This window comes from Canis lupus, chromosome 26 (assembly GCF_011100685.1).
Source record: "Canis lupus familiaris isolate Mischka breed German Shepherd chromosome 26, alternate assembly UU_Cfam_GSD_1.0, whole genome shotgun sequence".
In the NCBI taxonomy this organism is placed as follows: Eukaryota; Metazoa; Chordata; class Mammalia; order Carnivora; family Canidae; genus Canis; species Canis lupus.
Window position 1 is genome coordinate 10,791,522 of NC_049247.1, and position 26,700 is coordinate 10,818,221.

Consider the following 26,700-nt stretch of genomic DNA (forward strand, 5'->3'; position numbering starts at 1 on the left):
TCAGGGAGTAACTGAAATGTCACGCCCTCCAAGAAGCCCTCCTGGGCTCCTGAGACCTGGTAGGAACCCTGTTAGAGACCCTCACGATACCCTGAACTTCTCCTTCATGGCTCTTCTAAAATTCTGTGATCACACTTGGTGTGATGCTTTGATTCAAGTCTCACTCTCACACCATACTCTGGGACGCAGGACAGCAGGGACCAATTCTGTTTCAGTTTATCCCTGTGTCTCAGCACATAGCCCAGTGCCTGGCACATAGGCAGGGACCAATATTTTGGATAGATGGATGGACAGATAGATGAGTCGATAGATGGACAGAGGGCTAGGTGGACAGGAGGATGGAAGGAAGGAAGAAAGGGGGGAGAGAGGGCAGGGACAAGAGACTGAGAGAAGAATACTTACATGGATGGTTGTATAGATGATGGAGGGATAGAGGAGTGGGTGAATAGACAGACTGACGAATGAGTGGATGGATGGATGATGAGTAGATAAAAATTGAGTCGGTCTCTTTCTGCCATCTTCCTGTGCTGCCATAACGGTGCCCATGAACGTCCTGGCTGATGTTCTCGAGAGAACCAATAATGCTAGAAAAAAAAAGGGCAAACTACAACTTCCTTCCTCTTATGCTCCAGAGTCACCGTCTGGTTCCTGATTGTGATGGCTCAGCGTGGTTATGTAGGAGAATTCTAAATCCTTGCTATCACAGAACGAGGAAATTGCTGTGAACCCCACATGCAGGTTAATTCAGTGTGATCAGCCTGAAATGTGCCGTGTAACTCAAAAATCTAGAAAAGGGGCAGAATCATCTCCTCCAGCTCATCAGTTTGATTTCATTGTGCTGACAACCTTATCTAGTATCAGAGCCACAAGGAAGCATGATGAAAACACACAGAGGAGAAAATCTGCAGATTCTTTCTTTAGGGATGTAATACATACATACACTTTTTTTTTTTTAACAAAAGAGTTTGTGATTGATTGCTTTTAGTCTGTTGGCTTCTCCACTGGTGTCTGAGCCATATCCCCAGTGGATATGGTGGGCTCCTTGATGGCCAAATTCTTTTCTCCTCCTTGAAATCCCCTTCTCCCAAGGTTCTCTGGGATCTAGGCTTTTGCAGTTTCAGATTTTCCACAGTCCAGTGGGAAGGGGCCATTAGGGCCAGGCTGCACCAGATCCTTAGCTGGATGCCATTCATTAGTCACTCAACAAACACAGAGGCAGCATGGTGCTGTAGGAGTTGCAAAAGTGTTTGGGATTCAAACTCCAGCTCTGCTACTTACTCTCTATGGGAACCTGGGCAAATCACTTAACCTCTTCGAGCTTTGGGAGGGTTTTACCCCCCATCTGTAAAGTGAAGACAATATTCTCCAACTTGTAGGGCAATTTTGAAGAGTAGTAGTACGTAGGCGCCTGGCACATAATAGGTACTCAGTGATAACCACACCACACAAGACGAATAAGACACAGTTCCTCATCTCATGGATGTTTCACTTTAGCAGGAACAGCACTGAAGTGGCTAATGGTGACACACAGGCTGTCACATCACGGTATGGGCAAAGGAACACAGAGGAAGATGGGAATGAGTTCAAGGAAGGCTTCTTGGAGGAAGTGGCGTTCAGTCAGACCTTAAATAGCATTATACGGTCCAGGGTCTCAGCTTCTTCTTTCTAACTTGCTGCTAAATTTCCATGTGACCTTGAATCAGTCACTTCCCCACCCTGGGCTCCCCAGATCCCCATCTGTAACATAAGGTTGTTGAGCATCTTTTGAGTCACAAGCTCTTTGGAGAAGAATCTCTGAAAGCCAAAGCCCATCTTCTCAGAAAAATGCACAGACACGTACGTTTGTCTGTAATGGGGGAGGGGGCCCTTATGGACCCGGTAAAGCCACCCTAGACTAAATCCCAGGGTTCAGTGATCCTGGTGGATCGCTACCACTGCAGAGCTGGCCCTGTCCTCACACAGAGCCTCTCTCTTTAGGCTGGGCAGGCGCAAGCAAGCAGAATCACTGACTCAATCTGGGAAAGCCCATCAGGCACTGGGCTTCAGGACAGAGCAGGAGCCTGGGGAGGGGAGGTCACTCCAGCTGGCTGGGGAACTGGAGTTTGGTTCTGGGAAAGCGCCCCTGACCAGTCCTCCCCTGACCTCACCTAGTTTATCAGCAACTGCTTTGGGGAGGAAGAGGAGCGTGGGCCGCTCTGGGCAGGCTCCCAAACAGGCCGCTGACCCCCATCTGTCACCCAGGCTGGAGTTCCCGGACACATCCTTCATCTTCCCTAATCTAAACACCCGCAAGCCTCGGGTGGTCCACCCCCCTCCAGCTGCATCCAGCCTACCAGAGGAAGGCGAGCTGGCTGTCCCTGTTAACACTGGAGCTGCTCCCATCACCTGCCTGCCTTTCCATTCAGCCAACCCTCAGGCAGCATTTATTAAGCACCTATTGTTTGCAGGCAGCTGTGAATGAGATGGTGGAGGATCTCACCTTACCTTCCTCCAAGGTCTCTTCCTCCTGGCCTAGGTCCCCTAAACTCCCCTCCGTGGAAGATGCTGTTGCAATCCCCCTCACCTGGAGCAGGTGGGTGCTTTGAGGAAGTAGGCTCTGAAGTGGCTAATTGGGTGCTGGGAGGAAAATCAGCTCTGGGTTGATGTCTGGGCACTGCTCAAACCTGCTGTGTGATCCTGGCCGTTTCTTACCCTCTCTGGGCCACAGTCTTCCCATGTGTACACTTCTGGTTCATGATTCCATCTGGCATAGAAATGGGCCTTGTTCGCCCCTCCTCACTCCCCTCCCCCAGAAGATCTTCCTTTGGGCAGTCTCTGGATCATAGTCATTCATTCAAGCATTTATTGAGCACCTATTGGGTTCCAGGCCCTGGGATGGGCAACTGGAATGTGAAGACGACTAGGATTCAAGCAGGAGACCCATAGACACCTCACTCCAAGCCTGGCTTCCTGCCTGGGGTCCCAGACCGGCCTAGCCGAGGATTTGGGGCGCCCGCGGACTCGCGTGTCAGCGCCAGCGGCGCTTCGGCCCGGTCTGTCTCCTCCCCTTCCTCCTTCTCCGCCCCCTCCGCCGCCCCTCCCCGAGCGCGGCCGCGGCCGCCTCCCACCCGCGGGATCCCGGCGTCCAGAGCCGGCGCGTGCGTCCGTCGGTCGGCGGGGCAGTCTGTCCGCGCGCGGAAAGCCCAGCGCCCCGGCGTGCGGCGGCCGCGGGGCCTGGGAGGGACAGGGCGCGGAGGCGGGACCGCAGCTCCCTCCCACTCCGGGGGGAGCCCAGGAGGCGGCGGTGCTGGAGCGCCAGCGGAGAAGGAGGCAGCACAGCGGAGAGGCGGTGAGAGCGCGGGGTGCTGAGGGACCCCACCCCCGACTCCTGCAGGGGGCCGGCGCGCGCTCGGGGAGGTCTGGGCTGGGGAGGGGGCGCTGGTACCCCCAGAGCGGGAGGCAGCGACGACCCGGCTCTCGGCTTCGCCTCCTCGGTGACGCGACCCCCGAGGGGCCCTGGGCCGCGCCTGCAGCGCCGCGCATCCTCGCACATCCCCGCGCATCCCCGCGCATCCCCGCGCATCCCCGCGCATCCCCGCGCACCCTGCATCCCGGCCCGGGCGCGGGCCCCGGGGACGGGAACGCTCGGGGAGCTGAGGAGGGGGCGCCGCGGGCGAGGAGCCTCGGAAAACCGCGCCCCCGGCCCCAGCCCGCCCTTCGGGCCTGCCCTCAGGGAACGCGGGCGGCGACCCCCTGAAGCCCCCCTCGCCGGCCCCCCCATCGGTGCCCCATTGTTCTCAGCCGCTCGCTCTCCCGGGAAGGGGGAGGGGGTGCTGCGCTCTCCTCTTAAAGGGCCCTCTCCGCTTCTTGTCTCCCGGCAGGTCGCGAGCACGAGTGGGGTGGGGCGTGCCCACGGGCCCCCGCCCCCCTCGTCCCCCCGCCCAGCTCCGAAGCCGCAGCCCGGCGGGCGGGCCAGGGGTACGCGGCGCACCCTCCCCGGTGCGATCTTCAGCCACCCAGGCCTACCGGGACGCCGCGCGGAGCGGGGACGAGGGGGACGGGACGCCCCCTTGAGCAGGAGCCGTCGGAGGGGCGGGCCCGAGGCCGGCGAGCAGCCCCGTTGGAGCCGGGCGCAGGGGCTGGGACGCAGCTGGAGCGCAGAGGGCCGGCGGGGCGCCGCAGAGCCAGCAGGCTGCCCGGGCCTCCTGGGTGACAGGCCCTGCGGGGCCGCCTGGGAAGAAGTGACTGGAGACCAGCTGGAAAGAGACGACCTAGAGTAGGGGCGGCTGCCGTACTCCCTCTCCCGAGCCGAGGCAGCCAAGGAATTTAGAGCAGCGTTTCCCCAGTCATAAAAAAGACACTTGCTTTCCAGAGCAGCACCTTCGCCCAGACATTGCTGGGGGGAGGGGTCCTTGGAGCCCGGAGCACCACCCCACACTCCCTTGACTGAGGCCTCTGGGCCTCGGAGAGGACCCGAGTTAGAAAGGAAGCAGCGGTTGGCTTCTTGCTGCCCCCGAGGGGAGAGGACGTTCCCTGCCCGTCCCCAGGCCCAGAAGGAGCTGGGCCAGTAAGAGTGGGGCCCTGGCCCCTGAGGCTGCAGCAGCGGCCATGTCAAGGCCAGGCCAGGGTGTGATGATGCCGGTGAGCGGGCTGGGCTTCCCACCGCAGAATGTGGCCCGGGTGGTAGTGTGGGAGTGGCTAAATGAGCACAGCCGCTGGCGGCCTTACACGGCCACCGTGTGCCACCACATCGAGAATGTGCTCAAAGAGGACGCCCGCGGTTCCGTGGTCCTGGGGCAGGTGGATGCCCAGCTGGTGCCCTACATCATCGACCTGCAGTCCATGCACCAGTTTCGCCAGGATACAGGTGAGCAGACTCGTCCCCACCCCACCCCACCTCACCTCACCTGTCGGGCCAGGCTGAGACTGAGACAGACCATGACTAGCACACCACCACCCTTCATGGCGGGATGCTAAAATCCCTGCAGCATTCCCGAGGAGGGAGACTGGAACTGCAGGGAGGCTGGTGTGCTGGTCCAACCTTGCTCGGCTCCCAAAAAGGGCAGCCTAGCCTAGTCCAGCTGAAGACTTGGGTTCCAGTGCAGCCTTTTGTATTAGTTGTAGGACCTTAGGTGAGTCACATCACCTCTCTCAGCCTCAGCTTCCTTATCTGTAAAATCGGTGGGTCAGTGTCTCTCACAACTGTGTGAGGATTAGATGAAATTGTGCGCACTGAGCGAGCACAGGACCTAGAAAAGCATTAGCACTCAGGAACGGGGCTTTCCATGCACTTTCTCATTTGACTCTGTTCCAGCAATCACAGACACCAAGTCTTATTATTGAATAATAATTATTATTATCATTATTGTTAGTCCCATTTTACAGATAAAGAAACTGAGTCTCGCAGAAACAGATCATTTAAACTCAGAGCCGGGATTTAAGACCAGGTGATTGAATTCGAGAGCCAGTGCTCTTGACTGGTTTCCTGCAGTGGCTCCAGATGTTGGTGGTATTGGGATGGTGTGGTGGGGGTGATGGTGGGGTCAGTGTTGGTGGTGTTGCCAATGGTAGTGTTGATTGTGGAATTGGTGGTGGTGGCATTGATGGTTGTGCTGGTGGTTTTCATGGGGGGGGGTTGTTGTGGTGGGGCAGTAATGATGGAGAGAATGAGGTTGGTGGCATTCGTAGTGGCTGTGTGATAGGTGATGATAGTGATAAAGATGGTGAGATCCACGCTCAGCATTCATGTTCTGGAAGCATGCCATCGCTGTGGAGATCTCTCTGAGTCATTGTTGCTCGGTGGTCTTTGACAAGCTTGGTGGGCAGTGGGGGATGGTGAGTGCCTGCCTCAAGGAAGCTGCCAAAGAATCCTTGGCACGTTTGAACCCAAGGATCAGCTGATGGAGGTTTGGGGGAGTTCCTGTGAATCCCTGGTTGAACTGCCTGGAACAGCCTTGGAGATAGTAGGTCACTTCCCTGCTCTCTAGAGCTGTTCCGTACGGTAGCCACCAACTACATGTGGCTATTTAAATTCACATCAGTTAAAATTTAGTAAATTTTAACATTCAGTCCCTCAGTCCCATTATTGCCCCATTTCAAGTGGGGCAATAGCCACATGTGTCTCACAGCTACCATATTGGACAGCACAGATCCAGAACACTGCCCTTATCACAGAAAGTTCTAGGAGACAGCTATGCTCTAGAACATTGCTTGGTGCCTACCGATTGGTCACCAAGTGTGGAAACACAGATGAATTCATAATACATGGTTTTAGTATATCTGTTTCCATAATTCCAGGCACTGGTCGCAGTCACTGGTGGTGCCAGGCATCCATTCATACTACCACACAATCATTTATTGATCTCGCTGTGTGTCAGACCCTGTGCTCAGCACTAGAAAAATGCATGGAACAAGACAGGCAGGGTCCTGAATAGAGGTTTGCTGGAGGACCTACACTAGAGGACCTACACTGCAGGTCCCAGGGAGCAAACAGACACATAATGCACAGATAATCAGTTGCAGGTAGGAGAACATGCAATAAACCTGGTGAAGGGGTGGTGACGGAAGGTTAATCTGAGGAAGTGATGCGTGAATGGAGATCTGAAGAATGAGTGAAGGGAGTAGTGCTCCAGGCAGAGGGAACAGCCTGTGAAAGGCTCTGTGGCAGAAAGGAGCAGAGTACATTCAAGCCCACTGTGTTTAGAGTGCAGTGAATGAGAAGGTGGTGCAAGATGAGACTGGAGCAGAGCTTGAACAGTCACAAGAAGGGCTTTGAATTTGCTCACGACTGTAGAGAAAATCACCATTGAAGCCTCCTGCCCATTCTTCCAGAGAGGCACTGAGTCCCTGATAGAAAAGTGAGAAATGATAGGCATCCCTTGCCCTATTCATCTGGTTTATCCCCAAACCTTCTCTGGCGCAGGGCAGGGGTCTGACATCAGGAGGAGGTGGGTTTCTCTTTGGCTTGGTGTTTGGCTTTCCGCAGGTTGAGAACTAGCACTGGGTATGAACGTGTTCCAGGGCCTGGCTTGGAGTGTGGTCCTTAGAGGGAGGGGTAGCCCCATCCAAGGCTGCCAAGTTGGCCACTCAGTCTTTGATCCCCTTTCGGTCCCCTCTTTTCTCCTAGCACCCCCACTTCGGCTCCTAGCTCCCCAAACTGTCTCCATTTCCCCCTCCAATAGTCCCCTTACTCTCCATGGCACCCCTCTCAGGATTCAGCCTTGCCGAATCCCCCAGTTCTCTGCACCTCCTCCCCAGAGCTGTTCACCCACACCTGCCCCCTGTTAGCCGGAAAAGGGAAAAAAACACTTATCACTCAACAGGCTGCTGGGAGTCTGCCAAGACCCCCCAGCGAGGGAGGAAGGCCTGGAAACCTATGGGGTGGAGGGTGGGTCACCTTGGTTGTGGAACAGTGTTGGAGGGAGGGGCTAAACGCCTCCCCACCAGACATGTTATGGTGTGCTCCCTGCCTCTCCCAGAAGTAAGACAGTGACGTCTTGTTCTCACTGTTTATGGTCCAGGGGAGAGCCTCAAGCTGGTATCCTTAGCTCTCTGTGCCTCAGTTTACACATTTATGAAATGAGCAAGAGTTTTGCCTTGCTAGTAGGTGGTTGGGTTGATGGGGAGAACCAAGCCTGTTGTTTTATCCCGCAAACATTGACTAATCACCCACCATGTGCCTCGCATGTATTAAACACTATGGATGCACAGGAGATGGGTAGGAAATGCTAAATCTTGAAAAGATTATGATTCTCTCTCTCTCTCACTCTGTCACACACACACGCACACACACACACACGATACAATATACAGTTAGAAAACCCAAAGCTCACATATATGTACTGAAATGAACACAGCTCCTATATTGATTTTCTAATTGTAAAATTCTTCTTCATCTTTTTTTTCCTTAAAGATTGTGTTTGTTTATTTATTTATTTATTTATTTATTTATTTATTCATAAGAGACACAAACAGAGAGGCAGAGACAGAGGCAGAAGAAGAAGCAGGCTCCATGCAGGGAGCCTGATGTGGGACTCGATCCCAGGATCATGACCTGAGCTGAAGGCAGACGCTCAACCACTGAGCCACTCAGGTGTCCCTAATAGTAAAATTTTTTAAAAAGATTTTATTTATTTATTTATGAGAGACACAGGGAAAGAGGCAGAGACACAGGCAGAGGGAGAAGCAGGCTCCATGCAGGGAGCCCGATGTGGGACTCGATCCCAGAACTCGGGATCACGCCCTGAGCCAAAAGCAGACGCTCAACCACTGGGCCACCCAGGCGCCCCTAATTGTAAAAATCTTGATAAGCTCACTGAAGCTGGACTTTAACTTGTTCTGGGGGGAAGTAGTAGCTGCCCCAGCTTTGCTAGTGCCCTAACACTGGAGCTGACAGCCTTTCTGATAAGGTCAGATAGTAAATATCTTAGCCCCTTATGGGCCATACTGTCTCTGTTGTAAGTGCTCACTTCTGCAATTGCAGTATAAAAGTAGCCACAGATGGTGAGCAAATGAGCACATGTGGCCATGTTCTAATAAAGCTAGTTGTGGACACTAAAATTTGAATGGATAGAATTTTCACAAGTCATGAAATATTCTTTTTTTTTTCCAACTATTTAAAAATGTAAAAGCCACTACTTAGCTCAGGAGCTGTGCAAAAGCAGGCAGTGGGCAGATGTGGCTCGTGGGCTAGGATTCACCAACCCCTGCTCCCTTGTGTTCTTAACCTGCCCCGGAGGTGAGACAGCCACAGCCTGCCCGGCACAGCATATACTGAGCCACACACTTCATGGTGTGCACCAGAGCGCGTATGCGTGTGCATACATGCGCCCGGCACCAACCCGCTTGTATGCCACGGACACACGCATACCCTATCTCTGTGCCTGTCACACATCCAGCGGAAGGAAGCCCAGGTGTCAGGCTCGGACCACAGGAGAGGGGTCAGGCCCGGTCCCATGGGGGCTTCTGTTTGTTCAGCTGGTGTCCGCTCACCTCTTCCCTGCTGGACTGTTTTCATCTCTCCCCATGGAAGGTGGGGTTCCCTTTGAAGCTCTGCAGGCCCAGAGCCCACGTGTAGGGGGAATGCCGTGACCCTGGAACCACGTGATGTGAGATCCCTCGCAGGGGTGTCCCAGGCATAGGGCTGGAAGCCAGAGTCAGAGGTAGGCGAGGGATACGTCAGGTGCCCCTTCACTGGTGCGTGCTCGGCAATATCATGAGCTGCTTCTTGCTGCTTCCCCAAAGCTTTCCTCATCTTCCTTGGGCTTGAGCTCCCCCTACCACACGCAAGTCAAGATTTCACGAGTGGGAAACCAAGGTCAATGGGTTTGCCTGGGTGGGTGCAGCAACTGGGGGCAGAGCTGGACCTGGGAGCCACGGTGGCCTTCAGGGAGAGGAGGTGGCTCCCACTAGCAGTGGGGAGATCATTTGGGAACCACTTTCTGCCTCCCTTGCAAGGCCATAACTTCCCTGAAGATAACTGCCTCCCATCCTGCTGTTGGGGCCTCACGAGCCTGGATTTTCCTCCTGGACTCACATGGCGGGGGATAGAGGGACAGGCCACCTTTCTGACTTGGTGTCTCCCATTCACTTCTCCCTCTGCTGCTAGAGTGACTTAGGGCAGCCCATTCTGTAGATGGGACAGCTGAGGCCAGGAGAGGCCAGGCCAGGGACCATCCACAACTGCTGTCCCCCAGGCTCGAAGCAGGCTGCACCAGCACTCCCAAACCTCAGGGCTGGAGTGACAGGGGGTGGCTAATTTTAGTGTCTCCCAAGCCTACATCATTCATTCTCCAGGTAGCTTGGGCTCCACATGGCCCTGGTCACTGCCCTTATAGGAATTTCCTGTCTGGCACAGCCATCACCAGGCATCTAAATTCTGGTGAGAATTTAGACCCCTAGGCAGGACATTGTTACAGATAGAGAGACTGAGGCCCAGGGATAGTGACTTGCCCAAAGGTCACACAGCCATTCAGTCCCCAGCTGGAATCCAGGCCTCTCAGACAAGTCTCAGGGATGGAGAACAAGGTGACATTTGGTACTAGGCTGAGAGTCTCCTCCCTCTTCTCCCAGAGAAGGGTGCTCTGTTGGGGCTTGTTGTCAGGGTCTTTACCAAGGCAGGAACGGCCTCTGCAACCCCAGAGGCCTCTGGGACCAGCTCCCTAGTTACAGGACCCCTTGGGACCTTCTCCCAGCCAATCTGGAAGGCTCCTGCAGCTGGGCTTACCAGCAGAGGCAAGAAGGATGATGTGTATTTGGGCAGGGAGGGGTCTGTCCCATGGTGGCAACAGGTCCAACTGATCCATTCATGGCTGTCTCCCACTACCACCTGTTACACTGCCTACATTTCCACCACTTTTGGCCTCTGGCTGCTTTTCTGGCTCCAAGAGCCTCTTCTGATAACGTAAACTCATTTTCACTTTTATTTGACAGTTCAGGGGTTCCTACTCAGTGACAGGCACCGGGCCGGGTCTTGGGGACTCAGAGAGAGGAACACGACCCTCGCCAGGTTGATCTCAGAGTCTGGTAAAGTCAAAGGCAGATACGTAGTATGGGAATAGCAGTTGAACGCTCTGACTCAGACAGAGAGCCAAATTCCAGCTTGGCCTTTTGCTGGCTGTGTGTGACCATGGCCAAACTCCCTAACCTCCGGAAGCCTCCGTCCTCTCCTCTGTGGGAATGACAATAGTCCAATAGTCCCTACCAGAGGGGTATCATGAGGATTAAATGAAATAATATAGGGAAAAGCACGAAGGCTATTACTTTGCACATAGTTATCACTCGTGCTCAACTAGGAAAAACATCGAAATGCTCCATAGGAGAGGTGCAAGTTGCCTTCAGCCAGGTGAAGGTGAAGTGGGCACTGTGAGCCTGGGGGCTCGGAGAGAGAGGACTCCCTTGAGACAAGTTCTGTTTGAGGAACACTTCCAGGTGGAGGGAGCAGCATCAGCATGTCCTGGATGAGACCTCAGGCCCAGGTAGAAGAGGTAGGCTGTGACAGAAGAGAGGAGGGGGTCAGGGAGGCGTCTTGGGTCCCATCACAGGGCTGCCAGCTGCTGCCCTTTAGCGGACGGTCCCAGGGGACCCAGAGCCATGCTGCAGGACCAGCCTCGTTAATCACAGGCCCTTGGAGGCCAGAGCTGAAACAGGCTGGGTGGGGGCTGACACAGGCACATCCTTACCGTCCTTCGGGCTCCCTCTGCCCAGCCAGTAGGCATCACCTCATTTTTCACACAGCAAAGCTGAGGCTCAGAGGGTGGGGAGCACCCACCTGAGCTAGGAAGAGGTAGGTGGGACGTTCAGATCCAGGTCTGCAGCACCCACCTAGTGCCAGGCCTGGCAGCCCCAGCACCTTGGACAGCGCTGCCAGTGCCCCGCCCATACCTGCAGGGGCTTGGGGTGTGGTGGGGGGGATCCTGGGTCAGATCCTCCTCACAGCCAGCCCTTTCCCCCTCCTCTCCTGTCCCCTGCCCCTCCTTCTCCCCTCTCTATCCTTCCCTGCTTTCACCCAACCTCCCAGCCTCCTCCTTCTAAGGTTGCTGTGGAGTCTGACCCAGAGGTGAGGGAGGTGGTGAGTGCCGTGGTGGGGGCAGGGGACTGATCTGCTATTACAGTAAGGTGGAGTCCGGGCGTGATACAGGCGGTGGTGTGGTAGTGTCGGGGAGAATCATAGTGGCTGTCGTGGTGGGGACAGAGGACAGTAGGGGTTCCATGGGGGGTCAGGGGTGGAGGGTGGAAAGAAGATAATGAGGAGTGAAGGAGAAGGTACAGGAGTTCTGATGGGGAGGTGATAGAACACATGACTGGAGGCTAATGAGGAGGGGTTAGGCGATGGGGTGGGACTGGTCATAGCTGTGGTGCCCACTCAGGCCCTGGGTGGTGGGGTCCCTAGTTCCCGTCCCCAGTGTAGTGGAGTTCTCAGGGTGTGGAGGGTGCCCTGGGGCTTCCCCAGCTCCCCTCCCCTAACATCCACGTCTCCCGGGGCCTCCCTCCTCCCACTAACTCCTGCATCACACCCCAGGGTAGCCTCTCCCAGGACAGCCTCCAGGCCCCAAGACAGTCATCCCCCCACTACATAGCCCACACAGCCTCTGATTGACACTGATACCCTCTCCGGTCCCCGGCTGCCCCTGGCCAATACCCACTGAGGACATGGGGTCCAAAACCTGGAACTGGCTGCTTCAGGGAGTGTTGCTGGTGAGGCCCAGGCTCCAGGTTCCCTATAGGTCAGGAGAGGAGGGGCAGGCCTGTGGCTTTGAATAAACAGCACTCCCTCCCCAGCCTCCCTTCCTCCTCTCTAATGTGGACCCAACAGCAGCACCTATCTCGAGGGATTGTAGTTAGTATTAATTCCTTCATTCATGCAGCAGGAATGTCATGAGCACCTGCTATGTGTCAGGCACTGTCCTAGGCTCTGAGGCTGCAGCAGTGAACAGGACAGACAAACCCCTGCCCTCAGGGCCCTTTTATCTGGTGTGATCCAGGAGGCCAGGCACCAAGGAGGTCCCAGGGTGTGGGGCTATTCATGACCTTGGGGCCCCACGAGCTACCAGGTTGAGGACTCAGTTTCCTCTGGATCCTGTGTGGCTGTCACCCAGATCTGCTACCCTGGCTAAGCTCCTCTCCCTCTCTGGGCTCCTCCCCTTGTACCTCTGGAGCTGCTCCAGGCTGCTACCTCCACCTGCCCTGGCAGTAGTAGCAGGCCGATGATGGGGTATGGGAGGGAGTCTGGCACCTGGCCCTGGAGCTGAATGCCCTGAAATGCAGAACAAAGGACAAGACAATCAAAGGAGGCAGTGCTGGCGGCCAGGACAGTCCTGGCAGCAGCTGCAGCATAGCCACCTCTCCTCCCGGTGACAGGCTGTGCCCCACCACTGCTGAGCCTCTGTCCCCTCTTCTTCCAACTGCAAGCAGAACACACCAGAGGAAGCATACAATTTACCTGAAATCACACCATTATGGGGCTCTCCTTGGCTCCTCTCTCCTGGAGAATGAAGGTTCATTCATGCCAATGTCTAGTCACCTGGTCCTGTGGAAGTAACAGAAGGGGTTGAGTTCAAGATCTGCATCTAATTTCTTTTTTTTTTAATTTTTATTTATTTATTCATGAGAGACACACGGGGGTGGGTGCACACAGACACAGGCAGAGGGAGAAGCAGGCTCCATGCAGGGAGCCTGACGTGGGACTCGATCCCTGGTCTCTAGGATCAGGCCCTGGGCTGAAGGCGGCACTAAACCGCCTAGCCACCTGGGCTGCCCTGCATCTAATTTCTATGTGATTTGGGCCACGTCCTTTTTCTTTCTGGGGCCCAGTTTCCCCATTTTGACAGAGGCTGAAAATTCAGATGCCTACAGAGCCTCAGCAGCTAACAGATGTGTGTGCAGGGGCTGGGAAGGCAAAGGTTTTCATCTTGCTGCTCTCTAGTGCTTGGTACACAGTAGGTGCTCAATAAATACTTGAAATCGTGCATGTGGTGGCCGTGACTCAGTTTCTGCTAACGGTTGCCAAGGAGGCCAGTGCCTGCAGCCACATCTTTGGATATTTTGGGATTTTTGAAATCCAGACTTGAGTGAGTCTATCCCAGTTTTTGAATACTGGTCATTTTTAAAAATGTAATATAGCATGCAGATGAGAACAAACTCCCTTCCACCACTAACTTGCCATCTCCAAGCTAGTCATTTGTAGCACTCACTTAGGTTCACTCATATATTTGGTCCTTCTTTCCTTCATTCAGCCAGCATTCTCCAAGTGCCAATCCCTGTGATCCAGGCTGTCAGGGGATGCTAAGGTGGCTGAAAGCCAGACCAACTTTTGAGAGGCTCCCAGGCTGGAGGGAACACAGCCTCAATATTTTAGTGAGCTGTGTGCTTTAACGGGGATACTGCAAGTGCAAGGTGCTATAGGAGCCCCAAGAAGGGTGTGATTCTCCCTAAGGATGACAAAGAAAATTCAGCTCAGTGCTTGAGCTGAACCTGGGAGATTGCTTGGGAACTCAGCAGGGAGGAGAATGGGGCAGGTGGATGGAATGCCACAGGGAGCGGCATGTGCAAATACACAGAGGCATAGGCATGCAGTGTGTTCAGAAAATAACTAGAAGCTTGGTGTGGTTAGAGTGTGAGGCTGTACAGACAGCTTGTGATTCCTAAGGGCACTAGGGAGCTACTGATGGGTATTGGGCACAGGAGTGATGTGGTCAGACTTGAGTTTGGCTCTGGCTGCCACCTGAGGATGCCCTGCAGGGTGCAGAGGGTGGAAGCTGGGACACAGGGCAGAGGCTACTACAGTAGTCAAGCCAGCAATAATGGTGGCTTGGACCGGGCTGGTGGCGGTGGAAGTGGGTAGAAGTTCAGATCTGTCTGGGTGATATCTTGGCTTAATAGCTTAGTAGCTGTGTGATTTGGGGCAAGTCATGTCACCTCTTTGTGCTACAGCATTTGGACCATGCAATGATGCTAACGTACCATTCTGTAGAGCATTGTGGGGACTGAGAGTTGGCATATGAGAAGCACTTAGAACAGACTCTGGTGCGTAGTAGGTCCTCTGTGGGCATTTACTACTATCATTAAGGGTATTTCAGAGATGAGGAAAGAGAGGCTCAGAGCAGCCAGGTCAGCTGCCCAGGGCCACACAGGAGACGGAGACTGTCTGTTTTTTCTATTCCCTACCCCCTCATTTCCCACTTGTAGCTGTCACTGCTGTGCCAGGGGGGCAGAACCCAAGTGTGCCAGAAACCAGGTGACCGAGAAGCCCCACACGCAGCCCATAAAGTGGGCACAGCCAGCTGCCAGCTGCCAGGAGCCTCTGGGGCGAGGGCCTTTCAAAACCCATTTAAAGGCAGTAGCCTATCCAGCACCACGCAGCCCCTCAGCCCAGCCCGGCCCGGCCCTCCCCTCCCCACCCTCCCCACTGCCCTGGCCTGGCTGCCAGCCGACCCTGGGGAGCCTGGGCCAGCTTCAAATGTGCAGAAACCACTAATGGGCCACGGCTCTGCCTGACGAGTCCCCTGGGAGAGTTTGAAGGCAAACAGAATGCTGCGGGATTATTGATCACAGGGCAGGGGGGTGGGGGAGACGTGCCCTGGGGGCCACAGCCTGCCAGTCAAATCCCAGCCAGGCCCCTGCCTTATAGCCACACTTCCTCATCTCCTCAAGGAGCCTGACTTGCCCCATCTTCCAAATGGGGCTAGTACCTGTAAGGCGATATGGAGACTGGGTGGCGCACATAAACCCCTGACCCTGTGCTGGGGGTGCTCCTGTGCTGGGGGTCGAGCACAGGAGCAGTCGATAAATCGAGATGGTTGTAGCTGTTGCTGCTGCTGTCAGAGGGCGTTGGCCAGCCATGCAGACAGGCACTGGGGATTAAGGGAGAGAACTTCTATTCTGGAAGGTCAAATAGGCTGGAGCCTCAGCCGTGTGCCTTGCCCGACCTCCATGCCTCGGTGTCCTCCTCCGGAAAATGGTCTAGTGGGAGTAGAGCAGAGCGGTGAAGGGGACAGCGATGGGAGCCAGGCAACCAGGCATGGGGTCTGGCTAGACCACTTGCTCACATGTAACCTTGGACATGTTCCTAAACCACTGTCTGTCTCCGTTTCCTTGCCCCTAAAATAGGGTAATAATTTCCCTATCTCATTAGGCTGTCATGAGGATTACAGGAGTTTACATGAACCTAAGCCAAGAAGTGTGTTCTCTGGGAGCTGTTGGTGTTATGATTACTTCTGGGTTGGTGGAGGAGTCAGCTACCCTAAAGTCCCTCACTGAGGCCCGGCATCTAGTGGGTGCTCGGCTCATGCTCAATCCACTGCCCAGTGTCCGGCCACAGGCCTCAGCCTGCAGCAGGACTCCCTCCACCTGACAGGAAGTCCCATGACCACCTCCCACGGGGCCCTCCTTCCCATTGGGGTCTGGGTGCCCCCCAAACTGAGATCACTTCCCGGCAGGAAGCCACCCCCAGAGGGAGTGCTTCCTTGCTGGCCATTGGGGCTGGCTCAGTCCAGGGGGAGGAGCCTTTTGGAGGCTGAGGGGCAGGCAGGAGGGCATGGGGCCCTCTCTTCTCTATAGTCAACTTCTTCTTAATGCCAAAACCTGGGTGCTTAGACACCACACAGCCCACCTCCAGGAAGGGGGTCAGATCAGCACCACATTCTCAGGGCACAAACCTCTTACAGCTAAACACAGAGAGCAAAGCTTAGGTAGTGACTTCCTCGTCGCTGGAGGTATCCTAGGCGAGGCTGCCGCTTAGCTGGGTTGAAACCCTGAGAACTGGTACCACATGGCCTTTCCTTTACTCCACGAATGGAGCATCAGTCCCAGCTGTCCCAAGGTTTCACTTCACTGGGCCTCAGTTGCCTCATCTGTAAGACAGGAATAATTCTGGTCCCTCCCTGGAAGGAACCGTGTGCAAGGAGAAATGAGTTAGTAAAGAAAAGTGCCAAGCACAGCATCTGGCACACAGTGGGTGCTCAGTAAATGCTCGCTGTAGCTACTGTCTGCCCCCTCGTCTCTCCTCCCGGCTCTACCTTGTCTCTTGGCTTCACCTCTTGTTCTCTCTGACTCTCCGTGACTATGTCAGTCTCTAGGTCTGGGCTTTGTTTCGTTGTGTCTCTCCCACGTGCTCCCCGTGCTGCCCCCAGCTCTCCTGGTACCTGCCACAACATCTCCCATTTTGATCTTGGCTTCCCTTTGGCAGTCTCTCTGTGCCTGTGTGTCTCTCTGCACCCCTCTCTACCTATCTCTCACTCCCCACCATGTTTCCATCTCTCTCCTTGTCTCTGCCCCAGGCGGGAACCACTCAACTGGCTGTAGTGGCTGAGGCTGCGGCCACCCCCACGCCCGGTCTCAGCGGGCCCAGCTCCTGAAATCTTCCAGCTGACATTTGGCCAAAGCTCCTTTTGCCTCGGTTCAGCTGGAACAAGATTGAAATTTTTCAACCAAACATTCTTAAGAAACAAAGGGGAGTTTAGGGGACAGACAACAAAAGTAGACACACAAAAACAGGCCCAGAAGCGGTCTGTGCTTGTCACAGGTTCCTAACTGCCACAGGGGGAGTACGTACCACTGTGGTCCGTGCGCTGGGTACCCTGGATGCCCGAGAGGGAAGTGGTCCTGCTCAGGGACACTCAGCAGAGTGGGTGGATGAAAAAGACCAGCTGTGTCTCCAGGCCCCCAGTTTCCCAGGCTGAAGAACCTCCAGCCCCATCTTAGACCCATTGTTGTTGCCAAAAATCTAGGCCAAAGCCACTGGGGAGGAGAAGTGCTCCTGCTCCCCTAGAAATCTAAAGATCACAGCCCAGGCATGTCCCCGGGGGAACCAGCCGACCCCCCTCGGCCTGGTCCCCGGCCAGCCGGAGCCCCAAGGTGGATGGAGGGGCAGGCGGGCAGCAGCAGGCATTGCAGGGTGCAGGGCCCAGCAGGGAGCACAGCAGCTGCCCTAATTACTCCAGCTCTCCAGGTTCCAATCTCGTTTCAAAAGGACTCCAGGGACGCAGCCTTTAATAACTACCAGTAAACAGGCAGGAAAATCGATACGTGGTAAATAGAGCCCTGGAGAGAGGGACGCCTGGGCTGGCTGGGCCTGACCTGCTGGGAGGGGTTCGGAGTCCTTTGTCACGGAGCTGGCCAACACTGGCCTCTGGAGCCCTGTCCCCCCTTCCCCGGGGACCTGTGTGCGCTTTGGCTCCCGCTGCAGTCTCTGCTCCCTCTCCATTGACATCAGCCTCTCCTCCTCCTTTCCACTCCCTCCGAGCCCCAACCTGTGCCAAGTAGCTTGCCTGTTTCCGTTGCAGACACCTCCTTTGCGCCAGGCTCTGTGCCTGGTGCTGGGAACGCAGGCATGGGTCCGACCTGGTTCTTGTCCTCCTGAAAGTCATCAACCAGTGAGGGAGATTAAGAACAAAAATGAATCATGACAATGCAAGGACAGTTGTACAGTGTAAAGCTGCACATGCCGGCCATAGCAGCAGAAACAGAAAAGCAAGTCCAGGAAGAGATGGACACGTGGAGGGTTTTGTTGGATGAATAGGAGTTCACCAAGTGCATAAGGATGGGGAGAGGGGGCATGTGGGTAATGTGTGTAATAATATCAACTGTCCTAGTTAGCATTCATTGAGCACTTACGGGGACCAAGCACTCTGCTGGGCACCTATGACAAGCATCGTCTTGTTTTGTCCTATAGTACTTCTTTGGGGTTTTTATTCATACCCCCATTTTACAGATGAAGACACTGAGGCTTTGTGTGCAGCCAGGATTTGCACATGGCCTGTGAGACTTCTGAGTTGTTTCTCTAAACCACTTCACTGTGCACCTCCCACCTCTGACCCTGCCCTGCCCAGCTCAAAACTTGACACACAGAGGTGGTTAAGTAAAGCAAGTTCCCATCCTTTCCCTTACCATCCAGGGGTTACGCCTTTCAGGTAACAAGGTGCCTTAACCCTCACTAGGAGGCTAATGGTGGTACTTGACACATGTCAGACCTGAAGACCATCTATCACGAGCCCTCATTTTGCAGATGGGCACACAGGCTCTGGGGAGAGAAGACCAGCACTCAGGAGCAGAGAAGGAACAGAATTCAGAAATGTTGCCTCTAATCCCCTCTCAGGCCTGCCCTGGAGGAACAGCATTGTCAAGGAAAAAAATCAATATGCACACACTCAATTAAAATGATAAATCAGGCATCAGAATGAGGCAGCCCGGGAGACAGGGCAGCAGAGCGGGGGCGGAGGGGTGTTCATATGATTGGCTTGAACAATATAGGAGTCCAGGGACTCCACCCTCACATGTCTCTCTCGCATCCATGACTACAGCTCTCCGCCTTGATTTTCCCAGCTCTTGGAGTCTGGGCAGTTGACAGGAGGCAGGGGTAGTCCATAGCCCTTGGGATTCTGACAGAATCCAGGAGAGCAGAGCACAAGCTGTTTCAGCCCTGGGTAGGGATCCAAGTGAAGGTCAAGGAGAGTCTATGCTCGGGAGAGAAGCCTGAGCGAGGCGGGGGGGAGGCAGGGGTCTTCAGGAAGGTTCATGGTGGGTCCCCACCCATCTGGCTGCAGATCCCTCAGCCAGGCACCTTGGGGTTGTGCCAGTTAATAGCAGTAATGCCCTCCACGTTGTGAGGGTCTCCTGCCTGCCAGGCTCTGTGCTTGGCCCTGGGGATACAGCAGTGAGCAAAGCAGTCAAGATCCCTGACCTCTTGGGCTGACAGCCTAATGGGAAGAGACAGCGAATAAAGGAAGTATGCAGATTAATATATCGTATCAGGTAGTGCTGAGTGCCAGGAAGAAAAAGAAAGCCAGGTAAGAGGAGGACAACCGGGACAGCTGTGTTAGAAAGGTGGTCTGGGAAAGTCTTTCTGAAGAGGTGACACTTGAGCAGAGCCCCGAAAGAATGGAGGCAGGAAACCATGAGAACATCTAGGGTCCACTAAGTCATATTCCAGGTGGAGGGAATAGCAGTTGCAAAACCCCAAGGCTGGACAGTGCTTGGAGTGTTGGAGGAACCACAAGGAGACCATGGTAGCTGGAGTGGAGTGAGCCAGAGAGAGGCGGTAGGTAATAAGGCAGAGAGGAAGACGGGATTCTGTAGACTCATGGGACTTGGTAGGAGCTTTGTAGACAATGGGGGCCTCGTAGGTCATAGTGAGGACTTTGACTTTTACTGCAAGTGAGAGGGGAGCCATGGGAGAGTTTTGAGCAGAAGAAAGATGTAATCTGATTTGCCTTAAAAAAAGGTCCCTCTGGCTGCCATGTGGGAAACAGACTACAGATGGTACAGGCAGAAGCAGAGAATAGTCATCAGTCTACTGCAACAGTCCAGGCAGGAGAGAGACAGTGGTTAGACCAGGTGGAATCAATGCAGTGAGAAGTGGTCAGGTCTAGAGTGTATTTGAAGGTAGAGGTGACTGTCTCTACTAATAGACTGGATATAAGGTATGAGATAAGTCAGGGATGAATCCAAGTTTGGGGGCAGGGGTGGTACTGGGGCCCAAGCAGCTGGAAGGATAGAGCTGCCAGCAATCGCAATGAGGAGCACCTCAGGAGGAACAGGTTTAGGGTGGGGAAAGATCAGAGCAGATCTTTTCGCAGGGGGTAGTTTGAGATGCCTGATGGGCCTCCTCAGCAACGTGCCGAGGAGGCAGCTGGCAAGTTTGGCTCTCAGAGGGAGAGGGTGGGTCTGGAAATGATGGAATTTGGAATCATCAGTGATCCTTTTCACAGCCCCACAAGGGGGTTGTGGGGTTGGTGGCTTGTGCCCATTTTAGAGATGAGAAAGCTGAAGCTCAGGGATGTTGAGTCACCACACCACAGGCACAGAGCTGGCAAGTTGGGCAGTGGGACTTGAAGTCTGCCTGCCTCCCTCCCCTGGTGCCCAGCCCAGCCCTTGGGCTCTCTGGCCATTCCCACCCAATCCTCCCCGCAGCTCTGTGCCAGGGAGAGGGGAGCGTCATGGGCTGGCATCACCTTCATTTTTGAGATGAGGCTCCGAGACTAAGGGAGACTGAAGGGACTTACCCACAGTTGAGGAGCAGTCAGGTGTGCCAAATGAACCCAGCAAAGCAATCCCTCCACAGTGGTCCCAAGGCACAGAGCGGGCTAAAGCGTCTGAGAAGTCCTGCAGCCAGGGCCTTGCCTTATCTCTGTTTTCATGCAGGGTTCCAGGGAGCCTCACTCTCAGCACCTAGAGCTTTGGGAAACATGAAGTTGTGGTTGGGAGCAAAACTTTTTTTTTTTTAAATGGGGGTGAGAATGCTCACCTGACTGGGGTTTATCAGGTGATTGTGTGCATTCTGAATGTACACTTGGCGTGGAGCCCCCCCCAAAGAGCGGTCAGCAAATATCTGTTCAAGGAAGGCACACGTGAACAAACAGATGAATAAAAAACAAAGGAATTGGTGGGCGAAGGGGGATGGACAGATGGAGGGATGGAAGGAACACAAGAGTGACCAAACTCAAAGACGATCCGAGTCTGAACTACTGAATGCATCCAGACATTCAGCAACTCTCCACTGAGCACCTACTGTGTGCAGGTGCCGGGGATACAGCAGCAGTGAGGAACGTGAAGTCCCTGCCTTGGTGACATTCTAGCGAGAGGAGACAGAAAACAAGATAAATCTGTAAAATAGAACTTATGCCAGATGGAGAAAACCAAGCAGGGATGGAGAGAGAGGAAAGGAAGTATGTGGAGGGGTGGCACATTTTTAAACAGGGTGGCAGTAAGTGAGAGAATGGCTGAATGCATGAATTAAATTAGGGAGTGAGAAGACATGCATCAGGGAGGAGCAGAAGGGATGACTGCGGGCATGGGTGAAGATCCAATGAAAGAATTATTGAATGAAGGAAACCCAGGAAGATATGAATGCAGGAACTAAGGTGGGAAGGAAGGAAGGAGGAAGGAAGGAAGAAGGGAGGGAGGGAGGGAGGGAAGGAGGAAGGAAGGAAGGAAGGAAGGAAGGAAGGAAGAAGAAGGAAGGAAGGAAGAAGGGAGGGAGGGAGGAAGGAAGGAAGAAGGGAGGGAGGGAGGAAGGAAGAAAGGAAGGAAGGAAGGAAGGAAGGAAGGAAGAAGGGAGGGAGGAAGGAAGGAGGAAGGGAGGGAGGGAGGGAGGGAGGGAGGAAGGAAGGAAGGAAGGAAGGAAGGGAGGGAGGGAGGGAGGAAGGAGGAAGGGAGGGAGGGAGGAAGGAAGAAAGGAAGGAAGGAAGGAAGGAAGGAAGGAAGAAGGGAGGGAGGAAGGAAGGAGGAAGGGAGGGAGGGAGGGAGGGAGGGAGGAAGGAAGGAAGGAAGGAAGGAAGGGAGGGAGGGAGGGAGGGAGGGAGGAGCGAGCCAGTGGGGGAGTGGTTGGGGAAGAGATGAATTCGGGCCTGGGGCTTGAATTGAAGCCGGAGGAGGGAGGGGAGGGGCGAGCAGGAGGCCGGCGTGGCCCGCCCCGCCCCTTCCCGGCAGGTGTGGGGGGTGCTGGGCCCGCACCCCGGCCGCGCGCTCTGACCGCCCTCCCCTTGTGAGCGCAGGCACCATGCGGCCCGTGCGGCGCAACTTCTACGACCCGTCGTCGGCGCCGGGCAAGGGCATCGTGTGGGAGTGGGAGAACGACGGCGGCGCGTGGACGGCCTACGACATGGACATCTGCATCACCATCCAGAACGCCTACGAGAAGCAGCACCCGTGGCTCGACCTCTCGTCGCTCGGCTTCTGCTACCTCATCTACTTCAACAGCATGTCGCAGATGAACCGCCAGACGCGCCGCCGCCGCCGCCTGCGCCGCCGCCTGGACCTGGCCTACCCGCTCACCGTCGGCTCCATCCCCAAGTCGCAGTCGTGGCCCGTGGGCGCCAGCTCGGGCCAGCCCTGCTCGTGCCAGCAGTGCCTGCTGGTCAACAGCACGCGCGCCGCCTCCAACGCCATCCTGGCCTCGCAGCGCCGCAAGGCGCCCCCCGCGCCCCCGCAGCCGCCGCCGCCGCCGCCGGGAGGGCCTCCGGGAGGGCCGCCGGGCGCGCTGGCCGTGCGCCCCAGCGCCACCTTCGCGGGCGCCGCGCTCTGGGCCGCGCCCGCCGCGGGCCCCGCCGAGCCGGCGCCGCCCCCCGGGGCGCCCCCGCGGAGCCCCAGCGCCCCCGGCGGCGCGCCCACCCCGGGGCAGAACAACCTCAACCGGCCCGGGCCCCAGCGCGCCGCCAGCGCGAGCGCACGCGCCTCCATCCCGCCGGGGTAAGACGGGCCCCGGGGGCGCAGGGTGGCTGCCCCCCAGGGCTAGCGGCGCGCGATCCATCGCAGCGACCCCAACAGTCGCGGGCCTGTCTAGCAGGTACCCGCGTTGTGCCAAGCCTTCATTAAGCCCCCTAACGTGCTCTCGCTGGTTTCCCAACATGCGCGGGGACTCGGTACGAGGTAGGTCCCGGCATCACCCCCAGTTTACAGGCGAGGAAACCAAGCACTGGAGGGTTGGTACATACACCCCCAGGAGCACACAATTCACAAGCGGGGGTGGGGTGGGGTGTCAAAGCGACAGAAATGGAGTATGGAGTGAGCTCCACGTGTATCACTGGCTAAACTGTCTGCCGCGCCTCATTTATTACCTGCCCTCCCCCCCCAACACGGTTCTATCGTGACCGTTGCAGGTGGGGAGGCCCCGGCTGGGTGGGGTGTGTTACCTTCTGACAGTCCCCCAGCTGGAGAGCAGGGATTGGAATTCAGAGGACGAGGATTGCAGAGCGGGTGTTGTGTTGTCTTGGAAGTTTTAGAGGGTTTCCACCCCTCCCCTCCCCAGCCTCTGGCCACCTCCTGCGGAGGCTCCAACCAGCACTGACCCGTTGTTGAGAATATTTCCTCCCTAGGCCGCACCTGAAGTATCGCCGGGACTTTGGGCTAATACTGTGGTTTTCAACCCGCTGCTGAGACTCCCGAGTCACCTGGGGTAGTGGCAGCAGGGGGTGGTGGATAAGAAGTCAGGCACACAGGAGCCAGCCTCCCTGCTCTTGTTCTAGCCAGAGCAGCCCTTTTAGGAATCTCCTGTGAATCGGCTTTCCCCGCACGATTTCACTGAGGAAGGGAACCCTGTCATGCGTCCTACGATCATAGTGAGAGGGTGGAAATCCCCGGGTGAGAGCATTTCCAGGCTCCAGGATAGGGACCCAGCTAGTCTGTCCGCTGCCTGCCCTGGAGCCCTGACTCCCATCAGTCTCAGCTTGAGGGAGTGGGAGTGAGGAGGAGGAGCAAAGCCCTTGACCTTGGGACAGACCAGAAGGGAAATGACCAAGTGGGGTGTGGGTTGTCTCAGGCCCCAGGCAGGCACCAAAAGCCAGCTCTGCTTATATCGCTGTGGCATGATCCAGGGAAGACCAGCAAAGGTCGGCCCTGGATATAACCTTTGAGGTCACCACGTCCAGGCTGCAGAAGGGAAGGGACCCTAAAGCTGGCCACCTTGTCTGGCTTCTGTACCTTTGAAAGTGACTACTTTGGTTTAGATCCCCTCTCAGGCACTTGTGAGTTGTGTTGTCTGGGGAAGGAGCGTCCTTCCCCATCATTGAGCCTCAGCCTCTTCACCTGGAAAAGGGAGGCAGGGTGTCCATTGTGTGGGGACACGATGTACCTGAACACCGTGTCTACTCCTCGCAATACTGCCGCAGTGGCACTTAGGACTCTTAGCGTCCAGGGAGAAGGTCGGTGTGGGGGCAAGGGAGCCACCGCCAGGGCTCTGAGTGGGCAGATGACTCATGATTCCTCAGGTGGACTACAGCAGCCTTGTCATTCTTCCCTGCATCTTCCCCCCAGGTCCTTCCTCCAGGAGGAGAGGAGGGGTGCAAGCAGAGGTGCACCCCATGTGGCCCCAGCCTCAGGCAGGCCCTGTGCCAACAGAGAGGGGCCCTGTGGAGGTCAGGATGTCCTCTTGGGGAGATGTTGCAGGAGGGACTCATCCACTTGGGGTCATGGGACTGGAGTGTTCCTTGTGGGTAGCTGCTTGGATCTATTGTGAGAAGGGGGGTCTGGCAGGCCCCGGAATGACAGCAAGAGTAGTCAACAAGCCCAAGTGGGTGTGGGAGGGGGCAGGACCAGGGAAGTTCAGCAAAAATTTGAGAATCTTCTCTCTGGAGCTGTATTGATGGAACCCACTGGTGCGTTATGAAATCAAAAGGTTGTAACCAGATTTCTCTTGGAATGGAATGGAATGGAATGGAATGGAATGGAATGGAATGGAATGGAATGGAATAGAATAAAGTAGAGTAGAATAGAAAATACTCGCATGTATCCTACAAAGTGATCATAAGAATTGTACCAGGAACCTTTTACATCCCTTCTCCGTATGTTCAGTGGGTTTCCAGGTGAACTGGATTTCTTAGTCGCTGATGGACTTTATGCAATCCAGTCTTTCAGTGAAGGCTGGGAATTACTCAGCTTTTATTGCTCAATATTAATTCTCCAAGTATGTATCGTGGGTGTGTGTTCACAGAATTGAACAAGACACACTGGGCCCAGAGAGACGGGGAGACAGACATACGGCAAGTAAATGAGCTAAATGAACACAGTGGCTGGAGAGGGAAGTGCTGGGGTGGTGTGGCCGAGAGGGAGTGAGCAGGTCAGGGAGGACCCCTCTGAGGAGGTAACCAGATCTGAAAAAAGGCTGTTCCAGGTAGAGGCAATTCAGCGAGGCTTGGAGAACATGGCACATTCAGGGAAGGGCTAGGGGTGTGCGGTGCTGGTCAGAAGGACTAGTCAGGCAGTGGCACTGCAGGTGCAAAGAGGTGGAGGAGAGAATGTGTCCAGCAGGTTCTGGAAACCATACAAGGATGGAGGTTTCCTGCTGGAACAGTAGGGGCTGAGATTTTTCCCAAATGGGGTACAGAGCCGGATTGTGTGGGGACTTAGGGGAGCCTGGGCTTGGTGCTGCCAACATTGGGGAGCTATAGAGTGTGCTTGAGCTCAAGAGGGCTGTGGGGAGAAGAATTTCTCCTTGGAGGTGCTGTACTGATCATTGAACACGTCCTCCTGTGACCTGCTGGAACTCTGTTCTCCCCAGCCATGTGCCCCCGCCCAGTCTGTGCTGCTTCCCCTCCTCTGCCCCCTGGGAGCCTTTTGTTACCCTAAGAACTGACATTGGCCTGGCAAGGGGGGAGGTTGGAACCGTCAAGGGCTTTCTCATCCCACCCCACCCAGGCAGACCCTGCCCAGCCAGACAAGCCTGTGTCAAGGCTCCCGACCCTCTTCCCCAAGGAAGCCCAGCTGAGAATATGCTGTGTGGCTCAGAGCGGGGTGGTGGGCAGGGGGATGTGTGGGCACAGGACCCATGGAGCTGCCTCGGAATGAGGGGCGGGTCGGGTTCCTCCCGGCTGAAGCAGCTGTTGCCAGGGCACAGCCTATGGGGGGAGAGGGATGGGGGTCTCCAAGGAGCCCTGCAGCCAGCCCCCCAGGCCTCACCCTGGTCCCCCCGTACCCCAGAGCCCTCATGGCCCTCCTCACGGTCTCTTAGGCTCTGTGTTCATGTGTCCAGTTTCCTTTGTGAGGACACTGGTCATAGGCTAGGCTCCCACACACAATGTCATTAGACTTCATTCCAGTCCCCTTTGCAGGAACCCCGTCTCCAAAGGAGGGACTGGGAGTAAGGACCTCAACATCGGAGTTCTAGGAGGACACAATTCAGCTGATAATAGGGTCCCTGTGTCTGGCTCTCTGTGTCTCTGTCCATCTGTCTGTTATTGCATCCCTCCACCTTTCCTCTTCCTCCCTGCTCCCTTCTCGGTACTTCCTTCTGCCCCACAAGACTGACACAGACCCCGAGTCCAGGCCTTTCCTGGTTGGGTGACCTTGGGTGCATGGCTTCACCTCCCTAGCCTGTTTCCCTATCGGCCAAATGGAGCTAAGACAACTACCACTCACGTGTGCCAGCTCAGCGGGGTCCATGGCACGCAAAGCTTTAAAACTGCCCACCCCGAAGTATGATCACATCTCAGCCCTGGGTGGGGAGCAGGACAGGAGGCCCAGAGAGGGGCAGCGACTTGCCCAAGGTCACACAGCCAATGGGGCTGGAGTGTCCTCCTGGCCTGGGTATTTTTCCACTGCCCCTATGACAGGGCAGGGAGCCAGCTGGCAATCTGGGCCCGGGGGGCCACGCAGGGGTGGGGAAGATCCGCCCTGTCTCCTGAGAGGGCAGCGTCCAGCACTTTGGAACGCAGCTGTGGGGCAGACTCAGAGTTTCCACCCCACGTGGTGGAAGGGAGCGAGGGGACAGCTGCAGGCCTGTTTCCATTTACT

The 26,700-nt window shown here is 55.7% G+C and overlaps 1 protein-coding gene and 1 long non-coding RNA gene across 2 annotated transcripts in view; one reads left to right on the plus strand and one right to left on the minus strand.

Moving 5' to 3' along the window:
• The first annotated feature begins 3,160 nt into the window (after positions 1-3,160).
• Positions 3,161-26,700, plus strand: part of DTX1 (deltex E3 ubiquitin ligase 1) — a 35,723-nt gene continuing 12,183 nt past the window's right edge. The window contains exons 1-3 of the mRNA XM_038575161.1: positions 3,161-3,328; positions 3,861-4,846; positions 21,969-22,662. Of these exons, the coding sequence (XP_038431089.1) occupies positions 4,588-4,846; positions 21,969-22,662 (953 nt within the window). The 5' untranslated portion in view covers positions 3,161-3,328; positions 3,861-4,587. The remainder of the gene's footprint in view (positions 3,329-3,860; positions 4,847-21,968; positions 22,663-26,700) is intronic.
• Positions 8,147-17,424, minus strand: LOC111092704. Its single transcript, XR_005379177.1, has 6 exons — positions 17,030-17,424; positions 16,134-16,328; positions 12,920-13,006; positions 12,628-12,733; positions 12,123-12,197; positions 8,147-10,969 (listed from the first exon to the last, which is right to left on the minus strand). It is a non-coding gene; the product is annotated as an uncharacterized LOC111092704 (long non-coding RNA).